The sequence below is a fragment of the Hyperoodon ampullatus genome (assembly GCF_949752795.1).
Source record: "Hyperoodon ampullatus genome assembly, chromosome: 7".
In the NCBI taxonomy this organism is placed as follows: domain Eukaryota; kingdom Metazoa; phylum Chordata; class Mammalia; order Artiodactyla; family Ziphiidae; genus Hyperoodon; species Hyperoodon ampullatus.
Window position 1 is genome coordinate 83,751,000 of NC_136920.1, and position 20,796 is coordinate 83,771,795.

Below are 20,796 nucleotides of genomic sequence, written 5' to 3' on the forward strand. Positions count from 1 at the left end.
AACATATCTCTTGTTTACAAGGAATGTGCAATAAATGTAAATATTCTCGATGCAAAAATAAATCTTCTCCATCACCTCCCTCACCATGTTACTTAGATCTTCTGACACCTGTATCCCTCCTTGATGTGCCTGCAGAGAGAAGACATGTAAGTAGGGTGTCATTAGGCTCCTGTGAAATGATAGAAGGCAATTGCCTCCCTTCTCCCAACAATCCATTTGTGACAATTACCTGGGAAGTGAGGTACATAAAAATAGACAATGTTTAATAAAATCATGGAAAACATTATTAGAAGACACATCAAATTAACTTAACTTAAAGCCTGCAAGATTCTGAAATTTATGTTGAGTAGGACATGGACTCACTGGGATTGTAATTTGGAGAATCCCCATAAAACCTGGACTGGGCCTATCCTTTCCTATTCAAGACAATTTTTCCTCTAAGCGTCCCTGAGTATAATAAGTGTCTGGGTGTGACTGTTTTCTCTCCTACCCGGGTGCCCATATGTTGAATGCAATGCGGAGCATAATCATTGATATAAGTAGAAAGTAAGGACCCAGATTTTTCTCCTTCATACACCCCTGGAGGTTCAGGGAAGGCCAGAGAAGAGGTGTTTTGTTTTGTTTTGTTTTCAGAAAAAGAGGCCTCCTTTTGCTGCTAAAAGTACTGAACTGGAAGCCACTGTTGTAAATATCCATGACTTTTTACTGGTATGCTGGTTGAAGCTTATTAACCTGAAATATTTTCTGGGTTAGTGACACCGGAGCCTCTAAAACTTAATGCATTTTCAACATTTTTGTCACAACTGCTTTCCCAAAAGGTTTTGCACAATATTTTCAGCCTAAACTGTCTAAAATATTATAGAACACTTGTTGCTGGGAATACTATTTTCATGTGAAAACACCTGCATCATTATGACATGTTAAACATTTTAAGAGAGTTTGGGATATGTTTTGTGTTTGAAGACAACAGGAATGTAAATTTCTGGTGGGTGAGTGGTGAGCACAGGAGATGTGACCCCCTCAATAAATGGCATGAATTATTCCACTGGGAGCATCCAATGACACTGAAGTCTGGAGTACTGGGAAGCCACATTTTTTTGTTTTTTTCCTAACGTGCTTTAATTGCTTTTTGCTGAGGCCAGGGATATTTATGGGTTAGGAGATTGCCAGGTTATTTATTAGATGTAGTATCTAGGGATAGACTAATATAAATCACTTAAGCCAGTATTGAGTATACCAGACACTCAGTAATTTAAAAAGCTTTAATAAAAATGCTAAAATATGAGACTTGTCTTTGGCTGTAATGAGACTCAGTTATCATGTTTTTATCAGCGATGTTCAGTCACGGACCCCTCCCCCTTCCCTGGTGTATGAAAACATGAAAGCAAAGCATCCTTATTTCCAGACTCTCCAGATTTGTTGGAATTGAGAGAGATTTTAAAGATTTGAAGAAATACTCATGAAAAATTACATTGGGGCCCTACTGGCTGACTTCCTCACACTTAGAAATCAAGCATGCTCTTTCACATTAGGAATCTTGTGTTTTGTGGATCTAGTCGTGAATTTTTAAAAAGGGGTATATAAGCTTATATTTGGACGAAGGGAAGCTTCCATGTTGTGCCTTCTATGTGATAGAGATCAAAGTACTATGAAGGCTGAGGCCAGCCCCTGCTCTGCAGCGGATGGAGTAAAAACTCATCGAATCTAGAACCAGTGGAATCCCAGAGAACCAAGAGCATGGCTTTTCTCTTCTTTAATGGGAATACCGAATTAGAAGTACATGCCATTGGGCTTCCCTGGTGGAGCAGTGGTTGAGAGTCCGCCTGCCGATGCAGGGGACACAGGTTCATGCCTCGGTCCAGGAAGATCCCACATGCCGTGGAGCGGCTGGGCCCGTGAGCCATGGCTGCTGAGCTTGCGCGTCCGGAACCTGTGCTCTGCAATAGGAGAGGCCACAGCAGTGAGAGGCCCACATACCGCAAAAAAAAAAAAAAAAAAAAAAAAAAAAAAAAAAAAAAAAAAAAAGAAGTACATGCCATAGCAGTTTTTAAAGTATACTTACTTTTATGAACTCATTTATTCATAACTAGATCCTTTTTTAGGAAAGTTTTATCATCTGCACATTACAAAATACTGAAGCAGGGGTCATGGAGAGGAAGGGGCTGCCCTTTCCCTACAGTTACTGAATGGGAGAGAGAAACCCTGCCCTCTTTCTTCCCAAGGCAGCATCCAGCTGTGGGCATTGTTATGGGCAAGGACCTGTTTCTTGAAGATTTTCCAAGTCCCCTTTTCCTCCCAAGATGCAGGGTTTCTGTGTCTGATACCAGCAAATTTCTTCTTCATTTCTATCTCAGAACTGGACACAGACGACTACGTCTGGAGCGCAGGGCTGAGGGGTAGCGGCCTTCTCATGGCAGCACAGAGCAGGTCGAGAAGAGAAGAGGGTTGTCCAGTCTACAGGCGGGGTAGTGCCTGGGGAGAATCCAAACAGATTCCTGATGGACAGTCTGGGGGTGAGGCTGTGTGGGAAGGGGCGGCAGCGCAGGTGAGGTCCCACCCAGGCTCCGAGGTTGGTGTGCAGGTGGGTGGAGCACTGTAGGGACACACGGCCCACCCTGTTCATCAGGGAGTGGGGGGCACAGAGCAGGGCGGGAACCCATCAGCACTCCTGAGTCACAGGTGCCAGGTGGGAATGGAGCAAGTCAGGGAGGGCTCAGAGGGCTGGGGGAATCCGCCCCTGCTGCCGGGCCTTCCAAAGCTCCAGACCCGGGAGACGGGGTATTGGGCGGATTACTGGACAAACTCTGAAGAAGGTCATAGAAGAAGCCCATTTCCCCCACCCCCTCCCCATTCAAGATAAGACCTCTTGAATGGAAAACTGATGAATTTATAAAAGTGCTAACAAAAGATCCAGATTAAAAAAAATTAATTATATGGGACTGAGTGAACTGATGAGGATGGTTATAATTTTTGTGACTTTCTGTTTGAATTAAAAAAAACAAAATCCCACAAGGACTCAGAGGCAAAAATGTACAAATCAATTATCACTGCAAAGTAAAGGAGCTGTTACAGTGGAGGATTACTGGACTGAATGTCAATATTATGACAATAGTATGAGTGTGTTCTGTGTGGTAATTACAATCATTGTTGCTTTTGTTGCGGTCATCCATTTACAATGCTTGGTGTCAGTTTATTTATTTCTTGTAAAAATAAAATACAGTGTGTGTGTGGGGGGGAAATAAATAAATAAATAATTTAAAAAGACCTCTAATACTGGGGACAGGGAGAAAGATGGACACACAAATGTAAAATTAGAGAGCACCTGCTGACAGGTTGTTGGGCAGAAAAAGCATCAGGCAGGCCAGGGGCTGATGGCAGGGCTGGAGGTGGCGGTTGTGAATCCCTAAGTGTGGACACATGTGGTCTAATCTTCAGCCCAGGCGTCCTCCTCTGAGCTGTACACCCCAGGCCGGGCTTCGGTCCAGAAGAACCGTGGCTGAAGACTGGAGCATCGGTGACTCTGCTGAGAGCGCAGGGCCGGGCAAACCTGGGTGGGACCGTCCCTCCTCCAACTCCCTTCTGCGCCGACATCCTCTGACCCAGGAGGACAAAATGAGGGGCCCAGGAATCTGAGGCAGAAAATGAGAAGAGGCCAGTGATTAGGAAGATGCTGGAACATCCACCGGGCCACCTCATTTGGTCCTGCCACCGCTCAGTGTCGTTGGTATTACCTGCTGCTCCAGACACTCAAAGGAGGGCAGCTTCTGCTCCAAAGCCGACATGAGTCCCCAGTGCACAGCACGCTGTGTGCAGCTGAAGGCCGAGAGCTGGGGTGCCGGGCGCATGGCTTTGGGAACCAGAAGACGGGCTGTTTCCGGGTGTGGCTTTGCAGTGCTGAGACCTGGGGTTCTGAAGTCAGTGGGAACTGGGTGCGCATGTCAGCTTCTCCGTTGCTGTGTAACATTCGGCAGCTTGTTTGACATCTCTCTGCCTTTATTTCCTGATTGTTAAAATGTGAAATAGTAAACCTTCCCGGTAAGGTTTTCACAGGATGAAATAAGTGATGTGTGGGAAATTATTTGTATGGTGCCTCCTGACACATATGAAGTTTTCAAAAACTGAGAGTTGCTGGGAAAAAAAAAATCTACAAGTAGAATTAAAGGGCCCGTGATATTGACATTTATCATGTGACAGGCACTGTGATTAAAGCACTTTATATTCCTTTACCATTTATTCCTCCCAAGGCCCCTGTGAGTGACCGACATCACCATCCTGCTTTGCAGTTTGGGAAATGGGAGTTAGAGACATTCAGTGACTTGTCCAAGGTCATGCCATGAATGAGAGGGGCTGCACAACAAAAGACGACTGTGACCGAGTAAAGGGGGAGAGAAGAGAAGGAGAGAGGCCTGAGACCAGGGCCTGGGGTTCCTGAAGTGGGAGAGAGACTTGGGTGAAGAGATGTCATGGGACTCACCCATCACCTCACAACACATACTTGACAGAACTGGGACTAGGGCCTGAGTGTTTCCTTAGCTGCAAAACGAGGAGGTTGAACTAGGTGATCCCTGAGGTCCCTTTTTGACTTGAAAATTGTATGAGGTAAATTAAACCCTGAGCTTCTAAGCGTATGTGTGGCAAGCAGAAGCCTCAGGGGGAGGTGGCAAGTTGGAGAGGAAAGAACATAAGGAGGCCCCAGAGGGAGGCGTCTCCCTGCCCCAGAAAGAGCAGGCGGAGGAGGAGGACTCTTAACAGAGTTTCTCTGATCGTGGTCAGTTGCTTGAATTGTGCAAATTAAAAATAGGAAATGTGTGTCTGTTTCTATAAATAGATTCCATAAGAGAGAGTGGAGACGACCATCACAAACAGCCTCTGTGCAGCCTGGGGGGTTGGTGATGTCCTGGTCCCTGCGTGTATTCATGTGTAGTTCATAACCATTTGTTCTCCTTCCCTGTGTTCCTCGCATCGAAATAGATCCAAGAAGAGAAAAGCAGTCGGAGCCCCGCAGGTCTAATCTTATCCAGGATAACATAAAACCACATCACACCAGGGCACGAAGGGAGTCCATGTTCACATTCAGAGTCTAAAACTGTGTAAACTGGTCCTGCCTCTTAAGCCTTAGGATGTGACCTCAAGCGATTTGACCCAGTCCCAGTTCCCTGGCTGCCCTCCTGGATCCTGAGAGCTTGTGTTTTCTAGAAACCTCTTTGTACTATTAGTTAAATCCAGCACATATGTGTTGAGCATCTATTGGACACCAGGCATTGAGAGGCCCTAGGGATGCTGAGATGAACAAATAGCTGTCCTTGATTATGAAGACCCTTCCCAGCCTAGTGGATAGGAGAGACATAGATGACAACAGAACACTGTGAGAAGTGTTTTAACACTTAACACAAATCCTGTCCATCCCCAAGCTTTGCTTGTTCTAACTCCTAAATGTCTCTCCCACCTCTCCCTCTCTGCCCATCTCTCCTGCTACCACGCTTGTACCACCACCACCTCCCTGCTGGACAACATCTGAGCCAGTTCTCCCGTTCCCACTTCTGCCCTATTCCAAGTGTAATCTGTCCTTCCCCCAGCACCCATCACCATCACCATCACCATCACCATCATTATCATCTTCACCATCACCATAATCATCATCACCATCATCACCATCATCATCATCACCATCATCACCATCATCCTCATCATCACCATCACCATCATTATCACCATCACCATCATCATCATCACCATCACCATCATCATCATCATCACCATCACCATAATCATCATCATCACCATCCTCACCATCATCATCACCATCATTATCACCATCACCGTCATCATCACCATCATCATCATCACCATCCTTACCATCATCATCATCATCACCATCATCACCATCATCATCATCACCATCCTTACCATCATCATCATCACCAGCATCAGCATCATCATCATCATCACACATTTTAATGTCCCCCTATTTCTTTTATAAAAAAGATAAAAATCTTAGCATTTCTTCCAAGAGCCTATGAGTTCTGCCCCCCTGCCTATCCAGCCTCAGCTTGCATGGTTTTACTCTTTTCACTTCAGTCAAAGTCCCCCAAGCTCACCCTGCTTCCTGTCTCTGCAAAGCCTTTGCATATGCTGATCCCTCTGCCCAGCTCTGCTCAGAACAAATCCCTCACCCAGACCCACTGGTCAAGACAGACCCCCGTCATGGGCTCTCCTGGTCTCTTGCACACCCACAGCTTCATCACACATTGATTCATGTGTCAATGATAATGTGTCAGTGTCACATGTGTCTCCTCTAGACACTAAGCTCCACAGCTGACATGAGACAGGGGCTTGTCTGTCCACTCTTCTACCACCAAAGTAATCCTAGGACATGTTAGGCACTCAGCTAATGTTTTAGAATGAATAAAGTATATCGTTATGTACAGGGAGCCCTGAAGCACCTCCCCATACTCACCTCTAGGATGGGGAGAGGTGATGGAGGGAGGGTATTATATCTCAATTTCAGTTTTCCGGCATGAGTAGGAGTAGAACAGACAGAGGAGGGGGGAAGAAGAAGGCACATGAGCAGAGGACACAGCATAGATAAAAGTGTGGAATGATGAGTGAGTACAGGGTGCTTTGAGCATTGCACAGAGACTGACATGGCTGGGCACGGCTAGTTGTCTTGAAAAGGGAAGGGAAACAGTAGGCAAGCAATGAGAAATGGAGAGTTAAGCAGATGCATGGAACTGTCAATAAATGAGGAAGATATTTTCTGAGAACCCTATGTGGTGGGAGGTTGCCTTCTCTCCTTAGTGCAAGAACATCTGGTTCTACCTCTCAGGAGCTGACAAACCTTGTTTGTTTGTTTGTTTGTTTGTTTGTTTAACAACATCTTTATAAGGTTGTAATTCACTCACCAGAAGATTCATCCTTTTAAAGTGTACAATCCAGTCACTTTTATATATACACAAGGTTGTAGAACAATCACTGTTGTCCAATTCTGGAGGATCTTCATCACACCAAAAGAAACCCAGGCCCATTAACAGTTACTCCCTATTTGCCCTCTCCCCAGCCTCTGACAACTAATGTACTTTCTGTCTCTATGGATTTGCCCATTTTGAACATTTCATATAAATAGAAACCATATAACACCTTTTGTGTTTGGTTTCTTCCACTTAGTGTTTTCAAGGCTCACCCATGTTAAAGCATCAGTACTTTGTTTCTTTTTATAGTTGAATTGTATTCCATTGTATGGATGCACTACATTTTGCTTATCTATTTGGCTGTTGATGACTGTTTGGGTTGTGTCCAATCTTTGCCTACTATGAAAAATGCTGTTATGAGCATTTGTGTAAAAGTTGTTGTGTGGACATATTTTCATTCCCCCTGAGTATATACCTAGGAGTTGAATTGGTGAGTCACATGATACCTCTATCTTTAATCTTCTGAGGATCTTCCAGACTGTCTTTTAAGGTGGCTGCACCATTTTACAATTCCACTAGCAATGTGTGAGGGTTCCAATTTCTCCGCATCCTCACCAACTCTTGTTATTATCTGTCTTTTTGATTATAGCCATTCTAGTGGATGTGAAGCGGAAACTCATTGTGTTTTGATTTGCATTTTCTTAATGAATAATGATGCTAAACATCTTTTCATGTACATACTGGCTATTTGTGTATCTTCATTGGATAAATGTCTATTCAGATCCCTTCGTCTACATTTCAATTGGGTTATTTGTATTTTTTTGTTGAGTTGCATGTGTTTTCATATATTTTAGATACTAGTTCCTTATCAGATATATCATTTGTAAAAATGTTCTCCCATTCTGTGGGGATTTTTTCTTTCTCAATAGGGGCATTTGAAGCACAAACTTTGCTTCAAATTGCACAGAATTAAAAGTTTTTAAAATTTCAATGCTGTACAGTTTATCTATTTTTTTCTTTTGTTGCTTGTGCTTTTGGTGTCATGTCTAAGAAATCATTGCCTGATCCAAGATCACAAAGACTCACACCTTTGTCTTCTTCTAAGATTTAGTTCTTACATTTAGGTATGTGATGCATTTTGAGTTAATTTTTGTATGTGTTGTGACGTAGGGGTTCAACTTTATTCTTTTTCCTGTGGATATACAGTTACCCCAGCACCATTTGTTGGAAAGATGTTTCTTTCTTCATTGCATTGTTTTTGCATCCTATTGAAAATTAATTGGCCATAAAAGTATGGATATATTTCTGGACACTTAATTCTATTTAACTGATGCAGATGTCTACCCTTATGTTGATTTTTTAATAGGGAATATTTACTAGGGTTGTGTTAAGGATGAAAGGAAATAATGTATATAGAGCACTTAAAGCAGCCTCAAATAAATAAACACTAGCTATTTTGTTGTTGCTCCTGGTGGTGGTAGCACTTTGTTCCCAGGAGTAGCCCCCTTGAACTTGCACTGTGGCTAGAAGATCATTAACTCACAGAATTTAGACCAGAAGGGACCTGAAAATTCACAATCTAACTTCTTCACTCAAAACTAACCAAATAAACAATCAGACACCATCACCACCACACACACATACACACACTCCACAAATACACATACACACACAGCACATACACATACAAACACAACACACACACCCCTAAGCCAGAGGGTTTAACTGATTTACAAAAGTTCACACAGCTATGGAGAAACCAAGATTAGAACCTATGACTCCTGAAACTTGGTGTAATGCTTTTTGCACCATAAAATAATACTTAGTATAGAAAATATGGCATGACCAAGCCTAGCATGCATACTGTAATTCCCAAATTAGTCTTAACTCTAGTTTATGAAATAAGCTTCCTTGTTAAAATACAAAATAGGGCTTCCCTGGTGGCTCAGTGGTTGAGAGGCCGCCTGCCGATGTAGGGGACACGGGTTCGAGCCCCGGTCCAGGAAGATCCCACATGCCGCAGAGCGGCTGGGCCCGTGAGCCATGGCTGCTGAGCCTGCACGTCCGGAGCCTGTGCTCTGCAACGGGAGATGCCACAACAGTGAGAGGCCCACGTACCGCCAAAAAAAAAAAAAAAAAAAAAACCCACAAAATAAAAGGTAATCCTAGAATAAAACAATGAGTCTTTAAAAGTCTTTACTGTATTTTTTTAATAAACAAGGCTTGAGTGTTTAAAAATGTTGTAGAAAGCAGTTCATATTTATATTAGTTTTCTCATGGTCTCTTAACATATTGTTATTCTCTGAGGATAATCATGATAATAATAATAATAATAATAATGTGAAAACAACAATAATAACTATTTAAATCTCTTTAAAATCATTATCTCTAATCTCATCTCCACATCCCTTTGTGGCAAATATTTTTATGCCCATTTTATGGTAGAGGAAGCTTACGCTTAAAGGGCTTAATCACACAGAAAGTAGTTGGAAAAAAAATGGTATTCAGACTTTAGCCTCTCTGACTCCAAATTATAAGATTCTCTTTTCTGTTTGTTTTAACTGTGCCATTCAGTCTTAAGTAAAGCACTTAAAACGTGACTGTCAAACACTGTGCCTGGACAGAGACAGGGTATAGTTGCAATGGGTGGAATTACTGCCCTTGAAATAAGAGGGCATGGTGCTGAAGTTCTGTACCCTGTTCTTTCTAGAAACAGAGGCCCCTAAAAGAAAATAGATAAGGAAGAGCCAGGTAATTTCTTTATATAAACATGTGTGATTTGCCCTATGCATTCACTTAGGTTTGATAGCTCAGATTAAGAGGCAGAAATTAACAATTAGTTATCAAATATTTACTTTTTACTCTGGAATTGTCCCAGCTATCCAAGCCAAACGTCATTTATGAGTGCTGACTTAAAATGGAAGGAATTGAGATTTAGAAAATGAGCAGTTAGGCACAGATTAGCCATTTATCAGATTTTAAATGGCATGTGTATTAACAATCATATATAAACATGAACAATAACAGCTACCATTTAGTAAGTACTTACTTATTTCCAGGCACTGTACTAGCGTGCTATACACATTTACACTTAATTCTTATAACAACTTAGAGAGATAAATTCTATCATCTTCATTCTACAAATGAAGAACCAGGGCTCAGAGGGGCTAAGCCAACGTTGCCCAAGGTTACACAAGTCTACTGGACTCTAGAACCTAAGCTGTGGTGCACGGCCTCTCATACACTGTTTCAACCTTGTCATATCAGCTTTGTGCAGGGTGGTGCTGGTATGTCCAGAGTTCAGTCCCCAATTACCTTTGCACAAAGAAACATTTCTCCTTTAGAAAAGCTTTTCCTATCTCAGGCTTGCTCTCTCACAAGTATACAATAACATGTATACACAGTCTTGATAATAGGCACTTATTTATATAATACATTTTTATTAAACACCTATGTGCCAAGCATAGTTCAGTATACTGGGAGTATAGCGGTTTTTAAAGCTTATAGTCCAGTGCCAGAGAGACTTTAAACAAATAATCATACAAGTGTATATAAAAGCACAAAAGTGTATAAGAATTCTTGAAGACAATTTAAAGGTTGAGAAGAGACTGTAAGAAGAGGACATGAATTTGATGGGTGGGAGAGGACCGGGGTCATCAACAAGGACTTCTCTGAGGAAATAATATTAAAACTGAACCCAGAAGGAAACAAATATGAAAGAATAAGGTGGAGAGTATTTCAGGGAGAGGAAAGGGCAAATGTCTAGGGTGGAGAACACTTGCCAGACTGCAAGACACACACTTTAAAAACCTACACATAACTGCACTACAGTTGGGGGGAAGGATGCTACTTCATGTTAGACTTGGTGTTATATAATAGGAATACAAGAATAAATATAGCAGGACTTCCCTGGTGGCACAGTAGTTAAGAATCAGCCTGCAAACGCAGGGGACATGGATTTGAGCCCTGGTCTGGGAAGATCTGGCATGCTGCAGAGCAACTAAAGCCGTGCACCACAACTACTGAGCCTGCACTCTAGAGCCCGCGAGCAACAATTGCTGAGCCTGCATGCCACAACTGCTGAAGCCCGCGCACCTACAGCCCGTGCTCTACAACGAGAGAAGCCACTGCAAGGAGAAGCCCGAGCACCGCAAGGAAGAGTAGCCCCTGCTCACCGCAACTAGAGAAAGCCCGTGCACAGCAACAAAGACCCAACGCAGCCAAAAATAAATAAATAAAAACTTAAAAAAAAAACCAAAACGGTAAATATAGCAGATCCCGTCCATGGAATAGCTCAATTGTAAAGATAAATGGTATGATGAAGACATAAACAAGAATGCCTTGGGAGTGGAAGAAGGATCAGTGAAGGCATCATGAATGAGGTCTTATTCGAGTTGAGTATTGAAGGGTGAGCAGCTTATAGGGCACACTAGTGGGAGTGTTTCTGCAGCAGAAGGAATACGGTGTGTAAAGGCACGGGCAAGAGAGAACCATGTAGCCCCAGAGAGAGATGTGGGACTCCTTGTCAGAGGAGGGGCTGGCGCTGAGGCTATGGCCTGGCTGGGGATGGTTTTGTAGATCCTGTGCAGAAGTTTGGGCTTCACAGTCTCAGCCAGGGGCAAAGGTTGCGGGTGTTCGGCAGAAGCAAAATATTTAAGATATAACCTTGGGGGGCCTATGGGGTCTGAGTTATGAAATGGTGGTGGGTAGAGAAATGAGGAGACGTAATATTCTGAGGAAGAGATGATGATCTTCTCAACTAAGCCAATGGTAGAGAGATTGGAGAGGAAGGGCCATGAGTAAGACACATTGGTATGTTTAAGAGCACTCGGCCATGCTGAGGGTCAAGAAAACATGTAAAGACCTCATGGTAACCCCGAGACCAAAGATACTTTCCTTGCTCAAGACACTGATTGCAATCTGATAAAATTGTGTTTGTCTGTCTCTCTGTATGTGTATGTAGACACAATATTTTATCTATGTCTATATGTATATCTGTATCTGTATAGGTGTAGATGTGTATCTGTATGTCTATATCTATCTATCTGTCTGTCTATCTATCTATCGATCAATCTACCTATCCGTCTATCCATCTAAAATGACCACATCTGGGAATTCCCTGGTAGTCCAGTGGTAAAAAAATCCGCTTTCCAATGCAGGGGATGCGGTTTTGATCCCTGGTCAGGAACTAAGATCCCACATGCCGTGGGGCAACTAAGCCCGTGTGCCACAAAGGCCCATGTGCCACAACTACTGAGCCCACACTCTGGAGCCAGTGCACCACAACTAGAAAGAAGCCCGCACACTACAACTAGAAAGAAGCCTGTGTGCCACAACGAAGATCCCACATGTCGCAACTAAGACCCGACACAGCCAAAAATAAAATAAATAAATAAATAAAATAAAATATACTTAAACAAATAAAATAAAATGACCACAATCTGAAGTCCTTGTAGTTGTGCAGTGATCAATCTGTCCAGACATGTTAGGACACATTGTAGCCCACCACTGTCAATGAGAAGATAACCAGATGAATGCATGACCTGCAGGGGAGGGTCCCCAGTGTCTGCAGATGTGACTCAGAACACACTGTGCTATTTGTAATCCTTTAGTTAGACTCTTGTGGGTCCTGCCATTTTCTTTGAGTAATTTCAGCATTTCTCGTAAGATTGTTATACAAGTTTCAAGTTTATCTGTATATTCATAAACACTAGCGATAGACAGATAGATGATAGATAGGTAGGTAGATAGATAATAGATAGGTAGGTAGATAGATAGACTCATTTGCCACAGATATGTGTCTGAAAATTGAACAAAGCTCTCTTGTCAAAATATGTAGAAGCATTTAAATTTATTTCCAAGTGCTCCTTTGTTCAAAGGTTATCACAGAAACAAGGGGAGGATCATGATGCTATTGCCAAATTCAAATCAGATTTAAATGAATTAGAAGTGTTGAGTACCTCCCTTGACAAGCTCAGCAAGGGAGAAACCAGGATGACCGGGCCACCCCACACTCAGCAGCAGGTGCTGCGCAGGGGAAGCCGGCTGACCAGTGGCATCGCCGTGAGGAAAGATGCAGTGGGAGGACCTTTGAAGCAGAGGAAACAGAAAATGCAAATACAAATATCGTGTTTAGGGCATTGATGGGAGGTTAAACAAAGAGGCAATATAATATAATGGAAAGAATTCTGCCCTTTACTGACCATGTGACTTTCGGCAGTTTGCTTAACCCTCCCCATGCCTCAGTTTCTTCATTTTTAATAGTGAGAATGTTTGTTCTATTTATCTCATAATTTGTGAAGAATCCATGAGATAATGCATGTGTAAGCAAGTTGAAAGTCACCAAGTCGTATGTTAATAAGTAATACATATTATTACATATTACATACTAATAATGATGTCATAATTGAGAACAGAAAGAACTATCCTTTTTCCCACATCACTATCTGTGTTTCCTATCTTACTGGCGACCCTCACCTTTGACACTGTCCTTAACTTTCGTCCTTTGGGAAAGTGACAGAGGACAGTGTAGGCCTGCAGAAGATGGAAGCGTTCACTGCCTGAGGCTTGGTGAAACGTTTGCATCAACCTTCACCATCCCCCTCCAGGAAACTCCCTCCTAATGGGGGAAAAGCACCTGGGGAATGAGGATGTCCCTCAAATATCCATAGAATTTTACAAATATCTCCTAATCCAGGACCTTTTAAACTATCCGATGAAACATAACATACATGGAACTGATAGCCCTGAATCGGGAGCCATATTGAGCAATCTGTCCCTGGGCATCAAAGCTGCAATGTCCTAAATTATCCTCCACTGACCAGCTATGCCCCCAACCCTCCCACCGCAGCTGTGTCCACCTTACAGAGAGACTCTTGGGTCTAGAGAAAGAGAGCTTCAGATGGCCTAACACATCTGGCTAAAGCAGACATTATTCTGAGAATATTCTGGAAGGTTCACTGAAGTTGTTGCTTTATAAAAAAGTGAGAAAAAGTATTGACATTTCTAAGCCCAGAACAATTTTTTAACAAGCTGGAAAATACTGAAAAACGAGTAGTACAGTTTTCTCAAGAGAATGCAGTGTAGTTAGAAAGTACACTATTTTTTCTCACTGTGTATTTTGGTAAAATATGTGCAAAGAAATTTCAGGCCAATTCCTAATGCAGAAATAATCCAAAATGTGGCAGATTTATAAGACAGATAATTTTTATTTATTTGCTAATGTGGATTCCCTTAAGATTGCAAATGTTCTCCATGTTACTTATGGCTTCTCCTTGAAAAGACTTACCTCTAAGATCTCAGCAGCATAAAACTCCAGGTTGCAGAGTTGTCTGGATCAAGCATCAGTCATAATTCTCCTCTGCCACTGACTCAGGGTAGTTTGGAATCCACTAGCACTCTACCTGTTTGGTAATTAACAATTCATAATTAAACTGGCAGTTGGAATAAATCAGCATAACTATAAGCTTGGAGTCTCCTCTCTCTGTTGTCCATCCTTCCTTTTATTTTGAGAATCTGAAAGAAAATTGAGAAGAAAGCTTTAGGTATCAGAAATCCTCCATTAAAAGCTTTGCCCTCCTTAGTTTTGGAATGTGTTCAATCTGTTCTTTGGATCTTTCTTTCAAAGAGGAATTAAGCAGGTACCCTTGTCAGCCTTGTGCCAGACACTGAGGAAAGAGGTGGGTGTCATTCCATCCTTATCCTCCAGCACCTCACTCTCTAGGTAAAGAGACAGGCATAAAATAATCAGCTGTAAGTACAACACGTTCACTCCCCTCCCCAGGTGGGGAGGTGGGAGATTCTCTTTACAGGATTTGGGGAGAGGTTAGGGAAAACTGCAAAGGGGAGGTGACCTTTGATGTCCCTTGAAAGATGAGCCATGTCTTTTCAGGTAGGAAATGAAGAGAAGAAGAAGAAAAGCAAAGTTTTGGAAGGGCCTGTGCCTCTGCCGTGTTCCCGGGGGAGCCGGGTCCAGAGTGTGCAGTGAGTGGCCTTAGTGAGGACACTGCCGGGAAGAGGCTTGTTGCTGGGTTGGGGTTAGGCTGAAGAGGGCTCAAGTCAGGGAAAATAGGCTTGTGCTAAGCCTGGGGGGGCACGGTGATCTAAGGGAGCGAGTAGCGGGGCTAACAGTTTGATGAGATTATTGCCTGAAAAGATCACTCTGGTCACATGGAGGGGGCAGGTTGGAGGATCCAAAATTGGAAAGAGACCAGGTGGGATGGTCCAGGTGGGAGGTTGTTGCAGTTGACCATGTGGAAATTGGTGAGAAACCCAACCAGGTTGAGGGCGATGAGAAGTAAGATTAGAGAAGGAATCTAGGTATTTTCCGATGCCCAGCTTCAAATTGAAATAAAAATCAGGCCTGGAGGTAGGACAAGGTAGACAGCAAGACCAGGGGTCATGTCAGCCTTTGTGATGCTGACAGGTAAATGGACGTGGACCTGGCCCATGAGAGGACAACAGTCTGTTCTGAAAGATGGCATCATTGCTGTTGTCATCCTTATCACCACTGTCATCTTAGCAGCTACCAGTGATTGCTTCCTTTATACCAGGTGCCCTGGTCAGCCATTGTTTAATTGAAACCTCATAACATGAGTTTAGCTACTGCTATCATCTGTTTCACAGGTGAGGAAATCAGAGCTTGAAGAGATGAAGACAATTTACCTTGCCCAGATCACTCAGCAGGTGCGGAGCTGAGCTCCAGAGCTCTGCTCCTAACTACTCGGACATGATACCATTAAAAATGAATTGTATAATATGATCTTAGCGTAACAGTAGTAGCCGGGGCTACTATTGCTGGTGGGGTCTAGGGGAGAAAGCAATTAATGCTGAGTGGGAGAGTCAGTGAAAATTTAACCGAGTTTTAAAGGATACATTTTAAGGAAGGAGCAAGAATTTCCAGGAAAAGAAATGTGAAAGAAAATAATTCCAGGACGACACAACCTGTGTGAGGTCAAAGAATTCAATAGTCTGGAGTGCTCAGGAAATGGTAACTAATCCAGTGCAGCTGAGGCTTTGTGAATGAGTCATTGGAAACAAAGGCTGAGCTGGGGATTACTTGTGTGGTTCCTGCATAAGCCAGGGGTTCCACTAAAAGGAAGGAAAACACGGGTCCGATAGGAATTCTTAGAAAACTTTGTATTTTCCCTTTGGTTCTGCTTTTCCATCAACCATCCGTAATGCCTGTCTCTTCAGTTACTGTTTCCCCAGAACCCCCCACACACACCTGCATCCTGGTACATCCAGACATTATGTAGAGCTGCTTCCATGAGTGCCCTGTACATGTTGTGTTAATGGTCACATCCTTGGTGAATCAAGCATAAAAATCTAAAATTTATTATTGAGAATAATATTTATTTTTAAAAACATGCTGTATGAATATTTATAGGCTAACACCTCCTTTTGTGCCAAGAGTCATTCTCATATATTTCTTTTCCCCTCTGTCTCCTTACAGTTCCTCCCCAGATCATGAATATCTCCTCAGACATCACCGTGAATGAGGGGAGTAGTGTGACCCTGCTGTGTCTTGCTATTGGCAGACCTGAGCCAACGGTGACGTGGAGACACCTGTCAGTCAAGGGTAAGGCATTTACTTGGAGGAAGTTTTCAGAGTTGGTATATTGAAGACTTGCTTCTAATGCACAACAGAAGTTCAAGACTCAGAAAGCAATGCTGTATTTGTAACATAGTGATAGAAGAACAAATAGATTACATGCATCAGTCACTGGGTATTCTGTTCCAAAGAAGGGTTTGTAGAGAGCATTTACTGAATTATTTTCTCAGTCTTTTTTATGACCTTAGAAGCCTTTTGTTTTCCCAGCTATGAAGGACAGAGATGCCATAAGAATAACTTCCAACAAAGATACTAATGTCTCAAGGTGGGGATGCATGGGTCAGTTTGTTGTCTGTCCTTTCTTGAAGTAGCGGGCTAGAAAGCTAGACTGTGCACTGAAATGTTGGTGTTATTTTGTGCATCCAGGAGAAAAAGGATCTCCTTCTCAGTGCTTTCAGGACACTTACCCAGAGTGGAAGAACGATGCTGGAAATGGTCAAGTGCTCCTGGGCGTGCCTGTGCTGGGCGCTCAGTGATTGGTATTAAAACATTAGTTATGATCATCTCCAACTTAATAGGAAGGGAACCAAAAGGACAGTGGACCTTAGCCCTTTGGAAATAAAACTTACTCTAAGTTGAACTTGAGAGATGGGCAAAGAGCCACTTGATGTATTTACCCTGTTAACAGAAACTGATTAATTCTATAAATTATACAAGAAACAAGTGCTTTCTCAGGCATTAGAAAATATAAACATGAAACCCAGTGAAAAGGAAAATGTGTGAAGTATGCTTGTGTGTGATATATAAAATAATATAAATCTAGAGGAAAACTAGGAATAAATCTTAGTAATGTTGAGCTAGACAAGGACTTGCTAGTTCACTAAAAGTTCTAAGCATAAGAGAAAAATGATAAATTTGTTTCTGTATTATTTTCCTGTGATTGCCATAACAAAGTACTACAAACCTCATGGCTTAAACAACAGAAATGTATTTTCTTATTGTTCTGGATGCTAGGTGCCCATGATCAAGGTGTAGGCAGGATTGGTTCCTTTTGAGACCAGTGAGGGAAACTCTGTTCCAGGCCTCTCCCCTAGCTTCTGGTGGTTTTCTGGCCATCTCCGGTGTTTCCTGGCTTATAGGTGCATCACTCCAATCCCTGCCTTCATTGTCACATGGCCTTCTTCCTGTGTGCATCTCTCTGTGTCAAATTTTCCCTTGTTATAAGGGTAGCAAACACACTGGATTGGAGCCCACATTTATGACCTCATATTATCTTAATTACCTCTATAAAGACCCTATGTCCAAATAAGGTCACATTCTGAAGCACTGGGGTTAGAACTTCAAGGTATCTTTTGGGGGCGTGGGGGTGGAGGATGAAATTCAACTCATAACTGGCTTCATCCATATTGAAAATACCATTAATAGTAAGTGAAAAGACAAGCCACAGATTGGGAGCAAACATTTGCCATCCATATGTCTGACAAAGAATTTACATCTGTGCTATATGAAGAATTCTTACAACATAATTCTAACCACCTACCTTGAAATGAACAAAACACTGAAAAAGACAATTCACAAAATATATATATGAATGGAATAAGAACATGAAAATATGCTCAACATATCTATCATAGAAATGAAAATTAAACTGTAATCAGATTCCACTACACAACTACAAGAATGACAAAAATTTTAAAGACTGACAATATCAAGTGTTGATGAGGATGTGGAGCAACTGAAACTCTTATACATTAACCGTGGGACCATAAAATGGTATTGTTACTGAACTTAGTTTCAGTAGCTCGCCACTCAAAAGCTAATAATTCGAGAGGCAAGTGTCAGTAGAAAGGAAAGTTGCTTTAATCATGAAAGCCAGCAATCTAGGGAGATGGTGGACTCATGTGCAAAGACCAACTCTGAAGATTCTGCTCAACCGGAACAGTTTTTGAAGGGAAAAAGGGGGGGGGAAGAATCTCAGTGAATCATTTAGGCAGGAGGTTGGGTTCTGCATCATTCTCCATTGCATGCAGACTGGCTGACTCTCTCTTCAGATGTCATCTGCCTTCAGGGTTGCTTGGGGGGGCTATTGGGGTAAAGAGCTAGTCTTACTTCTTTTTATCTAGGAAAAGAACCAACAGGTTAGACTAGGCATGGTGTGCATTCAGGAGAGCATAGGTCAGGAGTTCGTTTAAATTGCCTAGTGATCTCATTCCTATAATTAGGGTCTTTTAAGGTTAGAGGGGAACAGAAATGGACAAACAGGAAAGGGGCAAAAGTGTTGCTTTCAGTATAAGTACTATGGAAAACAGTTTAACACTTTGTTAATAAAGTTAAACATACACTTAGCATATGACTCAGCAATTCCACTTCTAGGAATTTACCGAAGATAAATGAAAACATGTGTCCACAGATATACATTGTACACAAATGTTCATAGAAGCTTCATTTATGATAGCCTCAAACTATAAATAAACCAAAACCCTCACCAGGTAAATAGTTAAGTTGTGGTAAATTTAAGCAACAGATGGTTTCTCAGAAATTAAAAAGAACAGACCATTGATACATGTAATAAAATGGATGAATCTTAAAAGCATTCTGATAAATAAAAGAAGCAAAAAAAAAAAAAAACAGGTACTGTATTATTTCATTTATATGAAATTCTACAGCAGGCAAAAACTAATCTAGAGTGACTAAAATCAAGTCAGTGGTTACATAGGGTTGGGGTTTTGGGATAATTGACTACAAAGGGTACAAGGGACTTTTTGGGGTGATGGAAATCTTGAGCACCGTGGTAGTTATATTGGTGCTTAAATTAGTGAAAACTAATCAATGCTACACTAAAAATGGGTGCATTTTGTTGTCTTTGAATTAAATCTCAATAAAATTTGAAAACTATACCTACAGAGATATAGGAAATAATGACCTGAAAATGTGCCCCTAATTTGGAGCATTAATTATGTGAGAAGCATTCACCAAATGAAAGACTGGATTTGCTACTAGGAGCATTATTCAAACTTTCACTATCTCATGTTCCCTATGTACATTGAGAATACATATTTCAGCCCCTGCCTTGTTACAGGGAAAGATAATGATAATAAATCCACCAGACATCCTTTGTGTAAAGACCTCAGGTATTGAAATCCAAAATGTCAATATTATAAAGCAATATTAACAAGAATATTAAAAGAGGCATAAGAGATATCACAAAGCTCTACTTTAATATAAACACAGCAGTAGCTTGTGTCCCAAAGATACAAGCCCCCTCCGTGGAAATTTTGCTTAAAGTCAGGCAGAATTTTGATTTACATTATACACAAAAATATGTCTAACCATCAGACTAATTTCAGTGCATTTATGTGATCCTAAACACACAGTTTTCTCAGCCTAGGAATCTTTTGGAAGGCACTTTGACTTTGTGGAACTGTTTTAAAGCAATTCTTTATAATGGTTCCATGGTAAGGGTTCCCTCTTAAAATAAGAAAGATTCAGACATATTCCTAATCTTTTATATAACATAATAGTTGCAGTGCGGCCTCAAAAAAAGAATCCCAAATTGACATTCTCTCTCTCCTCTTTAAGTCTCCCAGCCTGTGTTCAGCTTTCAAGTTCCCGTTTGTGTTTTCATCGCTCTGGCCTTCACTTTGCTGTCTCTGATTTCCCCTTTTGTCTTTCTTCCCCACCTCTCAGTGATATTTAAACATTTAAATTCAAAGCATCATTTCCCTAGTTTGAAAAGCACTAGAACCTGGAGGATTTGCACGTTTAAAATTTGTACCTGCATGGTGACCACTAATATTTATTTTTAGAAGGACATACCTTCTCACTTGGAGTTGGGGAGACTTTGGGAAGTTGCTTTCAAAGTTTTAGAAGAGCAGCCAATATAACTTGAACAACAAATAGTATTTTTAAAACAATTGACTGTTTAGTTCAGCAAGCAAGAGTAAGAAATAGAAGTTGTAATGACATTTCCTTTGAAATTCCAACAAAATTACATCAGAGAACATAGTCCCCTAGAGAGCTGTGTTCTGATAATGTTAATGCAATGTTTGAAAACTATTGTTTAAATTTGAGGATCTATATAGCAGGAATGAATAAACAAGCTTCCATTTAGGAAAAGAATATTTTAATGAGCAGATTATTAAAGATTAAGAATAGTGGTTATGGTTTAAAAGGACAGACTAAGCACATGACAATCTCTATAAATTATAGAAAAAGGTAAAGACAAATGAACTAATAAATCCATGATCACACTAGAAAATAGTAATCATTTGTGGATCAGAAACAATGAGGAATCTCTGAAATATAAAAAGTACATAGACATAATGAAGGAAAAAA

The 20,796-nt window shown here is 41.5% G+C and overlaps 1 protein-coding gene across 3 annotated transcripts in view; it reads left to right on the forward strand.

Moving 5' to 3' along the window:
• OPCML (opioid binding protein/cell adhesion molecule like) overlaps positions 1 to 20,796 on the forward strand; it is a gene marked incomplete at both ends in the record, with an annotated part of 1,078,949 nt that overhangs the window by 958,567 nt on the left and 99,586 nt on the right. For all 3 annotated transcript variants that reach the window (XM_079709168.1, XM_079709170.1, XM_079709169.1), the window contains one exon: positions 16,363 to 16,488. In XM_079709168.1, the coding sequence (XP_079565294.1) occupies positions 16,363 to 16,488 (126 nt within the window). The remainder of the gene's footprint in view (positions 1 to 16,362; positions 16,489 to 20,796) is intronic.